General features: G+C 42.7%; 2 protein-coding genes across 4 annotated transcripts in view; one reads left to right on the plus strand and one right to left on the minus strand.

Moving 5' to 3' along the window:
* The window catches only part of LOC118387451 (FYVE and coiled-coil domain-containing protein 1-like), a 52301-nt gene extending 40892 nt beyond the window's left edge, over nucleotides 1-11409 (minus strand). For 2 of the 3 annotated variants that reach the window (XM_052527389.1, XM_052527376.1), the window contains exon 1: nucleotides 11279-11409. The gene's annotated coding sequence lies outside the window, so the exon portion shown is untranslated. The remainder of the gene's footprint in view (nucleotides 1-11278) is intronic. The other variant, XM_035775831.2, reaches the window with a different exon arrangement.
* A 1239-nt stretch (nucleotides 11410-12648) lies between these two features.
* LOC118387462 (chemokine XC receptor 1-like) lies at nucleotides 12649-17871 on the plus strand. The gene is made up of 2 exons (XM_035775858.2): nucleotides 12649-12762; nucleotides 13061-17871. Exon 2 carries the CDS (start codon nucleotides 13075-13077, stop codon nucleotides 14086-14088), a length of 1014 nt encoding a protein of 337 aa, XP_035631751.1. The 5' UTR covers nucleotides 12649-12762; nucleotides 13061-13074; the 3' UTR covers nucleotides 14089-17871.
* Nucleotides 17872-18083: the final 212 nt, after the last annotated feature.

Consider the following 18083-nt stretch of genomic DNA (forward strand, 5'->3'; position numbering starts at 1 on the left):
GAAACCGTCCGTAGAGCTCCAAGACAGGATTGTATTGAAGCACAGATCTGGGGAAGGGTACCGACAAAATGTCTGCAGCATTGAAGGTCCCAAAGAACACAGTGGCCTCTGTAGCAATATTGATGTTAATCATATTGATATTACACAGGACACGGAAACCAATTGTTACTTACCGTCTTCATGTACTGGATGTGCTGGTTGACAACATGCATAGTAAAGTTTGCTTAACTACATCTGTGTCTGTCGTGGCCAAGACACAAAAGAAAATTGAAACATGGTGGCAGGGGTACTCTAAAGAACCTGGATCTCATCGACGTAAATGAAGAATACATCCCGGGCGGCAGTTTGCAAAAGTACCGCATTTACAAGCTAGTCATTGAGCCTAACGTCAACGCTAGCTGACTATCGTGAGTGAGTCTATGCTAAAAGCTAACTGGCTACTGGACACAAGCAGATTCATGAGTAACTAACATTTCAATCTACAAATAAATCGCCATGGAAAATGCACAGAAACCTCTGGACAAAATAGACATTGATGATTGTAATTTCGCTCTGACCTGGAAATTAATCGTGTACAGTCGTAGCCAAAAGTTTTGAGAACGACACAAATATTAATTTTCACAAAGTCTGCTGCGTCAGTTTGAATGATGGCAATTTGCATATACTCCAGAATGTTATGAAGAGTGATCAGATGAATTGCAATTCATTGCAAAGTCCCTCTTTGCCATGCAAAGGACCTGAATCCGAAAAAAATATTTCCGCCCTGCCACAAAAGGACCAGCTGACATCATGTCAGTGATTCTCTCGTTAACACAGGTCTGAGTGTTGACGAGGACAAGGCTGGAGATCACTCTGTCATGCTGAGTGAGTTCGAATAACAGACTGGAAGCTTCAAAAGGAGGGTGGTGCTTGGAATCGTTGTTCTTCCTCTGTCAAACATGGTTACCTGCAAGGAAACACGTGCCGTCATCATTGCTTTGCACAAAAAGGGCTTCACAGGCAAGGATATGGCTGCCTGTAAGATTGGACCTAAATCAGCCATTTATCTGATCATCAAGAACTTCAAGGAGAGCAGTTCAATTGTTGTGAAGAAGGCTTCAGGTCGCCCAAGAAAGTCCAGCAAGTGCCAGGACAGTCTCCTAAAGTTGATTCAGCTGTGGGATCGGGGCACCACCAGAACAGAGCTTGCTCAGGAATGGCAGCAGGCAGGTGTGAGTGCATGCACAGTGAGGCAAAGACTTTTGGAGGATGGCCTGGTGTCAAGAAGGGCAGCAAAGCTTCTCTCCAGGAAAAACATCAGGGACAGACTGATATTCAGCAAAAGGTACAGGGATTGGACTGCTTAGGACTGGGGTAAAGTCAATTTCTCTGATGAATCCCCTTTCCGATTGTTTGGGGCATCCGGAAAAAAGCTTGTCCGGAGAAGACAAGGTGAGCACTTCCATCAGTTCTGTGTCATGCCAACAGTAAAGCATCCCGAGACCATTCATGTGTGGGACTGCTTCTCAGCCAAGGGAGTAGGCTCACTCACAATTTTGCCTAAGAACACAGCCATGAATAAAGAATGGTACCAACACATCCTCCGAGAGCAACTTCTCCCAACCATCCAGGAACAGTTTGGTGACGAACAATGCCTTATCCAGCATGATGGAGCACCTTGCCATAAGGCAAAAGTGATAACTAAGTGGCTCGGGGAACAAAACATCGATATTTTGAGTCTATGGCCAGGAAACTCCCCAGACCATAATCCCATTGAGAACTTGTGGTCAATCCTCAAGAGGCGGGTGGACAAACAAAACCCCACAAATTCTGACAAACTCCAAGCATTGATTATGCAAGAATGGGCTGCCATCAGTCAGGATGTGGCCCAGAAGTTAATTTACAGCATGCCAGGGCGGATTTCAGAGGTCTTGAAAAAGAAGGGTCAACACTGCAAATATTGACTCTCTGCATCAACTTCATGTAATTCTCAATAAAAGCCTTTGACACTTATGAAATGCTTGTAATTATACTTCAGTATTACATAGTAACATCTGACAAAAATATCTAAAGACACTGAAGCAGCAAACTTTGTGGAATTTAATACTTGTGTCATTCTCAAAACTTTTGGCCACGACTGTAATTTAGTTTGGTGGAATGTATCATGGCGCCAACTGTGTTTTAAAAAAAACGTATTTCTTAGTTTTGTACATAATGTTGCTGCTACTGTCTCTTATAACCGAAAATAACTTTTGGACATCAGAACAGCATTACTCACCACGAACTGTCAGAAGCTTTTTTGTCCTTTAAAAAGTCCAACGTGAGGGACATACTGCTTTCCCGGGAACAGGCCCAAATCCACGTCATTTGGGTGAGGAGAAGACAGAGAAAATGAGAACGGAGGTCTGGCTGCCTTCGGAGAATTCGTAGGTGATCGAACAAACCCCCACTGCCTTCCGTTTTACTAGCTAACGGGTAATCATTGGAAAATAAAATCGACAACCTACGAGGAAGACTAAACTACCAATGGGACATTAAAAACCGTAATATCTTATGCTTCACGGAATCGAGGCTGAATAACGAAATTATCAACATACAGCTGGCTGGTTATACGCTGTGTCGGCTGAATATAACAGCGGCGTCTGGTAAGACAAGGGGTGACGGACTATGTATGTTTGTTAACAACAGCTGGTGCACGATATCTAAGGAAGTCTCAAGGTTTTGCTGGCCTGAGGTAGAGTATCTCATGATAAGCTGTAGATGACACTAACTACCTAGAGAGTTTATCATCTGTATTTTTTGTCTGCATACCACTACAGACCGATGCTGGAACTAGGACCGCAATTAATGAGCTGTATTCCGCCATAAGCAAACAGGAAAACGCTCATCCAGAGGCTTCAGATGAAGCAGATGCTAAGCTGCAGGACTGTTTTGCTAGCACAGACTGGAATATGTTCCGGGATTCTTCCGATGGCATTGAGGAAAACACCACATCAGTCATTGGGTTCGTCAAAAAGTGCACTGATCAAGTCGTCCCCACAGTGACCGTACGTACATACCCCAACCAGAAGCCATGGATTACAGGCAACGTCTGCACTGAGCTAAAGGCTAAAGCTACCGCTCTCAAGGAGCGGGACTCAGAAGCTTATAAGAAATCCCGCTATGCCCTCCGATGAACCATCAAACAGGCAAAGCGTCAATTCAGGACTATGATCGAATCATACTACACCAGCTCTGACGCTTGTCGGATGTGGCAGGGCTTGCAAACTATTACAGACTACAAAGGGAAGCACAGACAAGAGCTGCCCAGTGACACAAGCCTACCAGATGAGCTAAACTACTTCCATGCTCGCTTCAAGGAATATAACACTGAAAGATGCATGAGAGCACCAGCTGTGATCACGCTCTCCACAGCCGATGCGAGTAAAACCTTTAAACAGGTCAACATTCACAAGGACGCAGAGCCAGACGGATTACCAGGACGTGTACTGTAAGTATGTGCTAGCCAACTGGCAAGTGTCTTCACTGACATTTTCAACCTCTCCCTGTCCAAGTTTGTAATACCAACATGTTTTAAGCAGACCATCATAGTCGCTGTGCCCAAGAACACTAAGGTAACCTGCCTACCGACGCGTAGCGCTCACATCTGTAGCCATGAGGTGCTTTGGAAGGCTGGTCATGGCTCACATCAACACCATTATCCCAGAAAACCTAGACCCACTCTAATTTGCATACCACCCTAACAGATCCACAGATGATACAATCTCTATTGCACTCCACACTGCCCTTTCCCACCTGGAAAAAAGGAACACCTATGTGAGAATGCTATTCATTGACTACAGCTCAGCGTTCAACACCATAGTGCCCTCAAAGCACATTAATAAACACCTCCCTCTGCAACTGGATCCTGGACTTCATGACGGGTCGCCCCCAGGTGGTAAGGGTAAGGTAGCAACACATCCTCCATGCTGATCCTCAACAAAGGGGCCCCTCAGAGGTGCATGCTCAGTCCTCTCCTGTGCTCCCTGTTTACTCATGTCTGCACGGCCAGGCACGACTCCACATCATTAAGTTTGCTAATGACACAACAGTGGTAGGCCTGATCACGACAACGACGAGACAGCCTATAGGGTCAGAGACCCTAATGTAGTTATCTTCAGAGGTGAGCGAGTCGTTGTGCATGCTGCCCTCAGGTCAGAGAAAATGCAGAGAATCCCATTCCTCACACATAGGAATTGAGATATGTCTATGAAAAGCCCACGAGTGTGTCTACTGGCCGGGCATGAATGCACAGCTGAGAACATAGACGGAACAATGTAGCACCTGCACTGCATGGGGTGTGAAGCAACAGAAAGAGACGCTGAGCCCACACGAAGCACCCAATTATCCCTGGGAGAAACGACCTGTTCCAGTTCAACGACAGAGACTACACGGTCACAGTTGATCATCTCTCAAACTTCTAGGAAGTTGACCATTTGGTCAGTACTCGTCAAAAGAGTTCTGAAGTTTCAGCAAGGCTTGGGACTTTAAAACACACAAAACATTGTCTACAGTGGTTCCCAAACATGTTATAGTCCCGTACCCCTTCAAACATTCAACCTCGAGCTACATACCCCCTCTTGCACCAGGGTCAGAGCATTCTCAAATGTTGTTTTTGCCATCATTGTAAGCCTGCCACACACACACACACGATACGATACATTTATTAAATATAAGAATGAGTGTGAGGTGTCACAACCCGGCTCGTGGGAAGTGACAAAGAGCTCTTATAGGACCGGCGCACAAATAATAATAATCAATCATTTTGCTCTTTATTTAGCCATCTTATATATAAAACCTTATTTGTTCATCAAATATTGTGAATAACTCACCACAGGTTCATGAGAAGGGTGTGCTTGAAAGGATGCAAATAACTCTGCAATGTTGGGTTGTATTGGAGAGAGTCTCAGTCTTAAATAAGTTAAAAAATAATTTCGAAAAGACTCTCTTGTTCAGATATTGATAAGTGGACTGGAGGCAGGGCATGAAAGGGATAACGAATCCAGTTGTTTGTGTCGTCCGTTTCGGGAAAGTACCTGTGTAATTGCGCACCCAGCTCACTCAGGTGCTTCGCTATATCACATTTGACATTGTCTGTAAGCTTGAGTTAATTTGCACACAAATAAATCATACAATGATGGAAAGACTTGTGTGTTGTCCTTGTTAATGCAGACAGAGAAGAGCTCCAACTTCTTAATCATAGCTGCAATTTTGTCCCGCACATTGAATATAGTTGCAGAGTCCCTGTAATCCTAGATTCAGATAATTCAGGTGAGAAAAAACATCACCCAGATAGGCCAGTCGTGTGAGAAACAAGTCGTCATGCAAGCAGTCAGAAAATGAAAATCATGGTCAGTAAAAGAAGACTTTAAGCTCGTCGCTGAATAAATAAATAAAATGTGTCAATACTTTGCCCCTTGATAACCAGCGCACTTCTGTATTTTGTAAAAGCGTTACATGGTCGCTGCCCATATGCAGAAAATAAACAAGAATTCAGGGGCCTTGCTTTGACAAAATTAACTATTTTCACTGCAGTGTCCAAAACGTCTTTCAAGCTGTCAGGCATTCCCTTGGCAGCAAGAGCCTCTCAGTGGATGCTGCAGTGGACCCAAGTGGTGTCAGGATCAACTGTTTGCAAGTGCCTTACCACTCCACTATGTCTCCCTGTCATGGCTTTTGCGCCATCAGTAAAGACATCAACACATCTTGACCACCGAAGTCCATTTGATGTCACAAAGCTGTCCAGTACTTTAAAAAGATCCTCTCCTGTTGTCCTGGTTTCTAGAAGATGATGTCTTCCTTAATTGACCCCCCATAAACGTAACAGACATATACCAGGAGCTGTGCCAGGCCCGCCATATTGGTTGACCAACCCAGCCCAGTCATTGTTTCAAAACATCTCCTGCCATGTCACTGATGCGTTGTGAAACAGTGTTTGATGAAGTCATTGTCTGTATAGTTTTTTGGGCCTTTTCCCCCAGCATTGTACCAGCCATATCCGCAGCAGCAGGAACAATTAAGTCCTCCATAATAGTATGGGGCTTGCCTGTCCAAGCCACTCGGTAGCTCACCATATAAGACCCTTCTAGCCCCTTCTTAATAATGATATCTGTTGCTTTTATACATGTCTTACGACTCGAAAGTCATGAATTATCGCTGAAAAAACTCCTGTGGCTTCTGTGGTTTCATTTCTAAATGTCTGCGCAAGAGTGAGGGTTTCATTGAGTTGTACTGTTGCACATACAACACACTGTGTGTGGCTGAGGAAAGGCACTACTCCCAATATAAGTGAACCCCAAATCAATGTAGTTCTCATTATATATCTCTTCGATGGTCCAACGTCCCTGTCTGTTATTCAGTGCTTTCGGGTAAGGGGGCAGTAGCTCTTCGACTGCATCAGATTCACAACTGTCAGTGTCCATGCTAGCTGGGCTAACAAATGTAGAATTACTGATGCTAGCATTGGATGTGCTCGTGGAAGCAAAACAACTTGTGTCGTCGCCAGGTGCAGGTGTAGTAAAGCTGGTAGTAGTACTACCAGTAGAGCTGGTATGTGTCTCTATGGACGCGGGCCTTACTTTTCTTAACCATTTATCCATGTTTGAGCAAACGGAATGAGCAGCAGCTACGTTTAGCTACATACTTAGAATTCCTGCAAGAGAGTAGAGGTTAATGTGATTGGATGTTCATTATTTGACTAGGCTACCTGTATGACATTGTGTTGTTATTTCGCTGAACACTAGATGGTTTCATGTTTGGCAGTGAAACGAGGCTACTCAGGCGAGAAAAAAACGTCACCTAAATGTATAGCCCTGTTGGAAAATCTAAACGGGCTGTTCGGAAAATGTGAATCACATTTTTATTTGGCGTACTCCCGACGGCATTCGCATACCTCAGTTTGGGAATAGCCGGTATACAGGATACCCGCAAATTAAATGGGAATGTGGAAAACAGCCAAAAGACTAATGGCAAAAGCAAAGAGAGTAGGTTCTGACCCATACCTGGATCACAGAAATACCTTGTCACAAGGAACAGACAGCAGCCCTGCAATGGAGCTCATGGGATGATGTACAAAGACACTACTGCTAATGAGTAAAAATCTGAACGGTGATGACAAGATGTCAGCAGGAGAAGTTCAAAGGCAGACAGCAGAGACAGGCAAAGTACTACGACACCTCTGCTAAGGATCAAACAGAGCTGCCAATGAGATGACAGGGTGAGAGTTCAGCCACTCAACAGGACAGAAACAGTGCTGGCAGAGGGCCACAGTAGTCAGACCTTTGGAGCAAAGGTCCAACGAGGTGAAGGCAAAACAGGGACAAGTCTTCGGGAAGAACAGGAGACACCTGAGGAAGAGCAGAGAAATAGAGGAGGATCTCCCCACTGTTGAGGTGCTGACGCCCAGGAGTGGACGCTGCACCTCAACAACAAGTTCCAAACATCGCAGGTCAAGCACCTCCAGATGTAATCAGCACTCTCCACACAAGGTCTGGTTGGGCCATCTGAACTTTGTGACTTTGTGTGAATGTACATTTTTAAAAAATGAATAACGTCAATGGAAAGGCAGACATTAATCATTCAGTTCACATTCAAGTTTATTGCAGACTTGGACTACAAGCCAAAGTTAGGTGGAGTCTGCCTTTGTAGGTTAAAATGATGTCACACATGAAACGGAAACTAACTGCTTCTTATCGTCTTCATGTACTGGATGTGCTTGTTAACGACATGCAAAGTACAGTTTGCTTAACTATATACACTACCGTTCAAAATCAGCCGTTTCCAGCGACAATAGTCATTCACAACATTAACAATGACTACATTGTATTTATCAATTTGATGTTATTTTAATGGAATTTGTTTTTGCTTTTCTTTCAAAAACAAGGATATTTCTGAGTGACCCCAAAGTTTTGAACGGTAGTGTATATAGTTCATCTTTTTTTTTGCCACTCTGCCGAGAAGGCCAGCATCCCGGGGGTCGCCTCTTCACTGTTGACGTTGAGACTGTTGGTTTGCAGGTACTATTTAATGAAGCTGCCAGTTGAGGACTTGTCTGTTTCTCAAACTAAACACTAATCTACTTGTCCTCTTGCTCAGTTGTGCACAGGGGCCTCCCACTTCTCTTTCTATTGTGGTTAGAGACAGTTTGTGCTCTTCTGTTACGGGAGTACACAGCGTTGTACGAGATCTTCAGTTTCTTGCATGGAATAGCCTTCATTTCTCAGAACAAGACTAGACAAGACTCAGAACAAGACTGAAGAAAATTTTGTTTCTGGCCCTTTTGAGCCTCTAATTGAATCCACAAATGTTGATGCTCCAGATACTTAACTAGTCTAAAGAAGGACAGTTTTATTGCTTCTTTAATCAGAACAACAGTTTTCAGCCATGCTAACATAATTGCAAAAAGGTTTTCTAATGACCAATTAGCCTTTAAAAATGGATTAGCTAACACAACGTGCAATTGGAACACAGGAGTGATGGTTGCTGATAATGGGCCTATGTAGATATTTCATTAAAAATCAGCCGTTTCCACCTACAAGTGTCATTTACTACATTAACAATGTCTATACTGTATTTCTGATCAATTTGATGTTATTTTGGACAAAGAATGTGCTTTTCTTTCAAAAACAAGGACATTTCTAAGTGACCCCAAACTTTTGAACGGTAGTGTATATCTTTGTCTGTCGTGACTACAACACAAAGCATATTGATACAGCCTCCATCATTCTTCAATATAAGAAGTTTGGAACCACCAAGACTCTTCCTAGAACTGGCCGACCAGCCAAACTGAGCAATCGGGAGAGAAGCGCCTTGGTCAGAGAGGTGACCAAGAACCCGATAGTCACACTGACAGAGCTCCAGAGTTCCTCTGTAGAGATGGGACAACCTTCCAGAAGGACAACCATCTCTGCAGCACTACACCAATCAGGCATTTAAGGTAGAGTGGCCAGATTGAAGCCACTCCTCAGTTAAAGGCACATGACAGCCTGCTTGGAGTTTGCCAAAAGACACGTAAAGGACTCTCAGACCATGAGAAACAAGATTCTCTGGTCTGATGAAACCAAGATTTTAACTATTTGGCCTGAATGCCAGGCCTAAAGGAAACCTGGCACGATCCCTACAGTGAAGCGCGGTGGTGGCAGCAGCATCAGGCTGTGCGGGTGTTTTTCAGCGGCAGGTACTGGGAGATCGAGGGAAAGATTAACGGAGCAAAGTACAGAGAGATCCTTAATGAAAACCTGCTCCAGAGCGCTCAGGACCTCAGACAGGGGCGAAGGTTCACCTTCCAACAGGACAACGACCCTAAGCACACAGCCAAGACAACGCAGAAGTGGCTTCGGGACAAGTCTCTGAATGTCCTTGAGTGGGCCAGCCGGAGCCCGGACTTGAACCCAATTGAACATCTCTTGCGAAACCTGAAACAGCTGTGCAGCGATGCTCCCCATCTGCAGAGAAGAATGGGAGAAACTCCCCCAAATACAGGTGTGCTAAACTTGTAGCGGCAGGCAGTGGTTAGAGAGTTGGGCCAGTAACTGAAAGGTTGCTCGATTGAATCCCTGAGCTGACAAGGTAAAAAAAAAAAATCTGTCGTTCTGCCCCTGAACAAGGCAGTTAACCCACTGTTCCTAGGCCGTCATTGTAAATAAGAATCTGTTCTTAAACTGACTTGCCTGGTTAAATATAGGTTAAATATAAAATAAATAAAAATACCCAAGAAGACCCAAGGCTGTAATCGCTACCAAAGGTGCTTCAACAAAGTACTAAGCAAAAAGATCTGCAAAAAGATCTGATTTACATGAACCCATGTAAATGTCATAACGTTTTGGATTTTTAATACATTTACATTACATTTAAGTCATTTAGCAGACGCTCTTATCCAGAGCGACTTACAAATTGGATACATTTTCAAAATGTTCTAAAAACCTGCTTGTGTGTGTTTACACATACACATGCAAGCACATGCACACACACACAGACTTGTGCACATGATTTTGCATGGGTGTATGCATTTAGGATAGCATGGATGAGTGTAATAGACTACATGTTATTTGATCTAAGTTGTAGGCTGTTTATAGAGTGCATACATGAGGTGTTGTGTGTAAGTATGTAAAGAAATGAAACGAGTACAAATAATTAAATAAGGAAACAAAAGAAAAGAGAACAACATAACACAATTAAACAAAACTGCCCGCAGTCTATCCCCCCTCTTTCCTCTCAGCATTGGGCTCCATTTAATATGGATCACTGAAAAGTAGCCTACGCATTCCCACTGTTAGTTCTCCGCCTGTTGTTTACGAAGCATGTGACAAATAACATTTCATTTTATTTGAAGAGTTAAGGATAGGGCGCAGGCCCCTGTCCGGTCTGGATCAAGTCACGAGCTAAACTGGTCGGCTACTGCGTAGCAAACTAGCGGTGCCAATAACACTGGTATGCCCAAGAAAGCCTATTTCAATTACGATCGCCAGAACGTCCCAGAAATAATTCTGGGCTCTAAAAATTAGTTTATTATGATCAAGTTCGATCCCCAGGGTGAAGTATTTTGAAGTTCGCTACAAATCGAAATATTTTATTAAATAGAGATCCATTCTGACTACTGCATTTGTCTCACACAGGACCACGTGCTAATCTGGCTACTATACAACGTATCAATAAAATACACCATGTTGACACATGCCCAGTCAGAGCAACAAGTCAGAGCAACAGTCAGAGCTGAGCCTTTCCCGAAAACAAGCGCTAATCTGAACTAGGAAACACGCAATTTCCAATTTGATAAGTAGTTGAACGCAGCACAAATATAACAACATCCAGTTACCAAGTCGGACATTTCAGTTTCCTAGTTCCGACTGGTAGATGAACGCGGCATTTGTTTGTCTCGCACACGCTACTGCAATCGATTGATCATGTCTCTCGTGTTTGATGGGATTTCGTGTGCGAAATAACCTACTTTCAGTGATAAATACGTGTTTAAAGGTCTACTGATAGCACAATGTTTTCGCCTTTCGGTGTTTCCCGTCCTTACGCAACAGTTTGCGATGGCCACAATATTGTTTCAGCCATGAGGATAAAAATATGTTCCACTCAGAGAGGATACATTTAGCCTAATGTTGTTATTATCGATATCCAAAGTGACCGCGCGTGAGTGTAGTATGCTTGGTATGCATATAGCCCCAAATCAGTTGTCATTCGAAGTGAAGTTGCATAAGACACATTGATATTCATATCAACAAATAGACATTGATTATTTAAGAGAGAAACGTACTTTAAACTTGGCGATCCATGAAAATCCAGAAAGTTACCATCCATACGCAACCTTCCTATGTGGGGCGGAAACAATAACTGGATTGACAAGTAGCTAAACCACTTACAATGCGAGAAACAGGACCAGGACAGAGGGTTCGTTATGTAGGCTATAGTTTGGTTGTAGAGTATTACAAGTTAAACAGTAAAATCATGTGACTACAGTAGGAATTCAACGGCTCAGACACGAGAGGTATGTGCCAGGGTCGACAGTCAATCACGGACAACAAAAGAAAAACCAGCCCCCTCGCGGACCACGATGTCTTGCTCCCAGACAGACTAAATAACTTATTTGCTCGCTTTGAGGACAATACAGTGTCACTGACACGGCCCGCTAACAGAACCTGCTGGCTCTCCCTTCACTGCAGCCAACACGAATAAAACATTTAAACGTGTTAACCCTCACAAGGCTGCAGGCCCAGGCTGTCTTGTTTTGCACACTTTGTACAAAATGTATGTTTACACATATGAATATTACACAGACGCCATCCTCTGCTGCCAGTATGTTGACTGCTGCCAACATACTGTCTCAACTCTAGCCACCTTAATAATGGAAAAATTGATGTAATAAATGTATCACGAGCCACTTTAAACAATGCCACTTTATATGTTTACATATCCTACATTACTCATCTCATATGTATATACTGTACTGCATCTTGCCTATGCCATTCGGCCATCACTCATTCATATATTTTTATGTACATATTCTTATTCATTCCTTTACACTTGTGTGTATAAGGTAGTTGTTGTGAAATGGTTAGGTTAGATTACTTGTTAGATATTAATGCATGGTCAGAACTAGAAGCACAAGCATTTCTCTACACTCGCATTAACATGTGCTAACCATGTGTATGTGACAAATACATTTTGATTTGATTTGAATGTCTGGTTTATTTGTCAGGACTGTCCCACAGTCATATAGGCAGGATTTGTAAGAAAATAAATAGGCTTTAGTGAAGAAGAAGAAGAAAAATAAAATAAGAACAAGAAAGTGTTTTATGTTAAAAAAAATATTTTAAAAAGGAACGTTTGTTTTATAAAACATTAAAAGCAGGTGATAGCCTAATTGTAACATGCTACACGATACAGTACACATATTTCAACTAGATATTGTATTTGTACAGCTAGCCTACTGCACTTATTTTGATGGCACAGTTACTTTATCGGTTGGTTGTAAACCTGTTGAGTTAAACCACAGATGAAACATATTTTTGTTTTTCATGTACTGCACGCCTACGTAGAATGGAAATACCTTCGGCAGTGCAATTAAGACTGTAGGATATTTCATGTTTGCTCCAAAAAAGGTACACAGGAACAAACTAGGAGGAATAGAAACCTGATTATTTTGTTACCTTAGCGACATCACACCTCAACGGTCCTCGTATCATTGTGCACATGGGAACGTGAGGCCATCAAGCTAAGCTGAAAGAACAGACACAACAGGTAAGTTTGATCTTGTAAATAATTTATTGAGCCTAATCCTTCAAATTTGACTCTAGAGTTTTAGCCAAACCAAGATATAGATCAATACCAAAAGACTGTTGTTACATTTGAATTGTTTCAGTTTCAGATGCTTCCATGACTTCTTCCTCATTCATTTTTGTATACCTTTTTTTACATTTCTGTAATTGTAGTTGTAGGCAAATTGTTAAGTCATTTTGAGATTTGTGTTGCAGTTTTTAAAAGAGGGACACGCATGAAGAAGTCATTGATAATTATAATTAGCATTTTTCTTTTCCAGCTTCCAACCTGACCATGGGAGATTACGAAACAAACATCACTTATGATTACAACTATATAGATGAGGTCTGTAACAAGGAAGGTGTTGTCAAGTTTGGCTCCATCGCCACCCCTGCCTTCTTCTCTGTGGTGACCATCCTGAGTCTAGCGGGCAACATCCTGATCCTGGCCATCCTGGCCAAGTACGAGAACCTCAAGTCTCTCACCAACATCTTCATTCTCAACTTGGCCCTATCTGACCTGGTGTTCACCTTTGGTCTGCCCTTCTGGGCAGCCTACCACATCTGGGGCTGGACCTTTGGCTGGTTCCTCTGCAAGACTGTGACATTTGTCTTCTACGCAGGCTTCTACAGCAGCGTTTTGTTCCTGACCATCATGACGATCCACCGCTACCTGGCCGTGGTGCATCCTCTGTCCGACCACGGCTCCCGGAGGGGCTGCTACGGGGTCACCGTCTCTCTCATCATCTGGGCGATCAGTTTTGGTCTGGCCGTCCCCGCTTTGATTTTCAGCTCTGTCCAAGAGAATCCCCACGGGGGAAAAAAACATTTGCATTGTGAATACGGCGTTCCAATGTGGAGGGAAGTGAGCACATACCAACAGAACGTCTTCTTCTTGGCTGCTTTTGCAGTTATGGGTTTCTGCTACGTAAGAATATTGGAGGCAATCTTCAAGTCAAGGTCACACATGAGGAATCGAACCGTGAAACTGATCTTTAGTATCGTGGCAGTATTTTTCCTTGGCTGGGCACCTTACAACGTGGTTATATTTCTGAGGTTGTTGACCGACTACTCCGTAGCACCTTTCAACAATTGTGAGGTCAGCATGAAGCTCGACTATGGGTTCTACGTGTGTCGACTCATTGCTTTCTCCCACTGCTGTCTCAACCCCGTCTTCTACGCATTTGTTGGGATCAAGTTCAGAAATCACTTGAAGGTTATTCTGCAGAGACTTTGCAGTCGCCGAAGCACCGTAGATTCACAACCGATGGGAGTGACTCATGTTCCCTCAAGGGGATCCATGTATTAGTCTGGCTCTTGAAGTTTCAGAGCACCATGGACTGAGCAGTCCAACCATGATCAATTGTAAAATGAACCTCTTTGCTTTTTCAATACATTTAGAATGTTACTTTTTAATATTTTATTTCCATTACTTATTATCATTGTCATTTTGTCTTGTTCTTTTCATTCTGTTGTTAATCCCACTATTGGTATTTTAACAAGGGTTAAAATACTTTGCCTGGTGTATTTGTATAACATATCAAAAGTACTTTTCAAATAGTTATTATTGATCTGAACCATTTTTACAGTGTGTGTACTACAGTGGATATTAGGATAGATACAGAGGAGGACAAATGCCTAATTACTTCTTCAAATATGGGGATAGGCTCCCCGTAGTAACTTTACCACTTTGGCATTGCATAATGGGACTTTTTCATAGCTTCAGCTAGGGTTCCACTGCCCTCAGCTATAGGGTTCCACTGCCCTCAGCTATAGGGTTCCACTGCCCTCTGCTGGGGAAAGAAACAGTAAAAAGGTTTACAGCAGAGTCCTCAATTCTTTTCCCTGTGAGGTTCAGAGCCTGCTGTTTTTTTGTTCTACCTGATCACTACATTGCACACATCTGGTGTCCCTGGTCTGAATCCCTGATTAGAGGTGAACAATACAAAAATAATACAGGGGCACTGGCTTCGACGTCCAGAGTTGAGCTTGAGGGGTTCACAGCAAACGGGTCCATATTCATGAAGCGTCTCAGAATGCTTTTTAAATGTTATTTTTAATTTTATTTCACCTTTATTTAACTAGGAAAGTCAGTGAAGAACATTCTTATTTATAATGATGGCCTACCCCGGCCAACGATGCTGACCCAGGTTCAGTTGACCCCCCCCCCCATGTAATTATTCATTATGATCTAAAAGGAAAAACTGGTCCTGGATCAGCACTCCTCTACTATATGAATATGCACCCTGATATATAGTATATACCAAGCCGGTCTCCCATCCAAATAGCCTACTAACCAAGTCCAGCGCTGCTTAGCCTCCGAGTCTAGAGATTGGGCGTGCTCAGGGTGGTTGGACATAAGCGATGATAAGGGAGATTAAAGGGTTAAATAACCATATGTCTTGTGTAACCATACCAAATGTAACATATCATACTAAATAGCTCATCTCAGATTTACATACATAATAATACGAAATGCTCTTAGACCAGGTTGCAACCACTGATCAGAAACATTTAGCATGCAATAATGAAGCCCAAATCAAGCGTAGGCCAAATATTTTTGCTTGATCGCGTATAGGCAACTCCAAAAGCAGGAGGAGGTTATGAAATATGATCAAGAGACTTGCATGATTTTAAAAATAGGATTGCTATTATTTTGTATGGGTATCATGATGAAGATACTCTCACAATGCATGATCCTAACGCCCGCTCCCTAACAAAGTGGAGTGAGGGTAGGAAAGAGATGAAACGTGGTTTTAAAAAAGCGTGGGCTTGGGCTCTGTTTCAAAATATCACCTTTTTTTTATAACCGGGGTTCCACACTTTCCCGTGACACAAATTGTGTGGGGAAAATATTGTATTTTTTATTCTGTTATATTCCATTATATTCTTACTACAAAATATTTGTGTTAACTATGATCGGGGTAGGTGTATCTGTTTAAAGAACAAACATAATTAACGATTTAATTCACTTGGAAGTAACCTAATTCAACTCGAAATATGGCATTCTATTCTTTTGAAAAAAAAAAACATTTTATTCCTCTTATGTTTCTTAGGACCTGCCTAAAATGAATTAATAATGGATTTCTTTTTGATGGTGTATGTTCAATGGGTTTATTAAAATAGGCGCCCAACCACATCCGCACACCATTACTATCACATGGGAGGTATAAAAGGCATGTGCGGGCAATAATGTGTTAAAAATGGGCCTGTTTGGGCCAAAACATTTTTAAGGAAAAATATACATCAATCCTATGTGAATGCAGAATAGATATTTTCTTGTGATGACAGCAAATTACCAGCAGAGGATGTTAAAGCATAACATAAGAATTCACATCTATGTAGCCTAGGTCGGGGTGTTTTAAACCGTCCATGTAGCCTATTTGAACTATTTCACAGCTAGCACACCTAATTCAACTTGTCAATGAATCATCAAGCCCTTGAATGGGTGAATCAAGTGGGCTAGTTCAGTAGCCTTGCCTTGTACGAGCTGGAATGTCTCATAGGAGCAGATCTCCTGTTTCTCTAGCGTAAGGCAGCTTGATGTACAAGTACACCCCCTAGACAGGAAGCGAGTATATCGCAGTGCCAAGCAGAGACGCATTGGGTCCCATTTGTACAGTCTTCGGTATGATTCAGCCAGAGAAAAAACTCTCAGCCTAATATATTAATTATAATATATGCCATTTAGCGGATGCTTTTTTTCCAAAGCGAGTCGACTCATGCATGGGTCCATTTTTACAAAAGGGTGGTCCCAGGAATCAAACTCAATATCCTGGCGTTGCAAACATGTCCAATCACCGTCCATGTATTATAAGCCAATCGTGTATAGCTTCTCCTTCTTAGAAAGAATGACACAGCAAAAAGCATCGCGCCCCTCCATCGTTGGCTGACTCAGCCAACCAACCACTAAGAAACATGTGCGATGTCCAGAGAGTGCACGATCGAGAATGAACTGTAGAGCCAACTTGTTTTCCAACAGTATCATTTAAATAGCAACCGCTAGGCATGCTAACACTTCTAGGGAGAGAGAAGGTTTTTGTATCGTTCCCCTAATGTTTGAGTGACCAGTTTTCCGTTCGTTTTTGGGAACATTCTATCTATGTTAGCCAAAACCTTCTGAGAACCTTTTCAGCATGCCGAGTAGAACTTATCTAGAACGTGATTACAATGTTCTCAGAATATACAACATTAATGTACTAGGCACTTTTTATGGGACCTTGCAACAACATTCATGTGCCCAGTTTTCTGAAGGTTAGGAGAATATTCCACACACACACACACACACACACACACACACACACACACACACAAACCCTAGGGGCCCAAGGTTCATTGCATGGTAATGGTACAGTAACTCTAGCATTCATTTTCATAGGTAATAGAACTGTCAAAGTTGGTGAGATCTAAAGTATCATGCAATACGCTAACATTACCAAGTTATTGCTCATTGTCTTAAATGCTATTCAGCTAGCTAAGTTTGTTAGCTATCTAGCTAACATTTGCTAGCTATGTAAACAGCTTACAGTACAGCCATGCAAAATAAATGGTAACGTTACAGTAACATTCACACCCACAAGTGGGTATGGCAACTGACTGATTCTTAGTGAGGGACAGGATCCAAACATATAACAACATTCATGCAAACAGCCGAAAACAATCTCCATCTGGAAGTTCTAGAGCTCGATTCAATCCGACTATTTGAATCCAGTGGGGGCTGCTGAGGGGAGGATGGCCCATAATAATGCCTGGAACGGCGCTAATGGAAGGGCATCAAACACAAACTGTGTGTTTCATACCATTCCACTGATTCTGCGCCAGTCATCACCACAAGCCCGTCCCCTCCAATTAAAATGTCCCCCAACCTCCTGGGTCTGAATCAGTGTGCTATCATGGCAGCAGAGCCGTAGTAGTTGAGGGAAAATAATGTGACAAAAAAAATGTAATGTTGACAACAAGCTCAATTACAATCCTCAGTGGAGGAGTCTGGACCGCTAACTCAGACGCAGGCGCTGGCGATGTTGTCGGTGCTGGACCAGTAGGTCCAATGGTAGAGACCTGCTTAAAAGGGAGTAATATACAGAGACAGCACTACAGTGTGGTAATTTCAGTAAAAGAGAGTACATGTGGTTTTAGCCTGTAAGCTTGATTTAATTGTACCTCCAAGGGATGAAATCCACAGACATCTCTGAAGTCCCCGGAGCAGAGCTAGCAAGGACCTGCATTGGTCAATTCTCTATCTGTAACAATACATAAGGAAAGCCTGCGTTAGGAATTCCCCCCCGTTGGTGACTTCCCCATCTC

This window comes from Oncorhynchus keta, chromosome 1 (genome assembly GCF_023373465.1).
Source record: "Oncorhynchus keta strain PuntledgeMale-10-30-2019 chromosome 1, Oket_V2, whole genome shotgun sequence".
NCBI classification, from domain to species: domain Eukaryota; kingdom Metazoa; phylum Chordata; class Actinopteri; order Salmoniformes; family Salmonidae; genus Oncorhynchus; species Oncorhynchus keta.

Bases quoted from the DNA above. Each gene is read 5' to 3' on its own strand.
- LOC118387462 (XM_035775858.2), top strand. From the start codon at position 13,075: ATGGGAGATTACGAAACAAACATCACTTATGATTACAACTATATAGAT.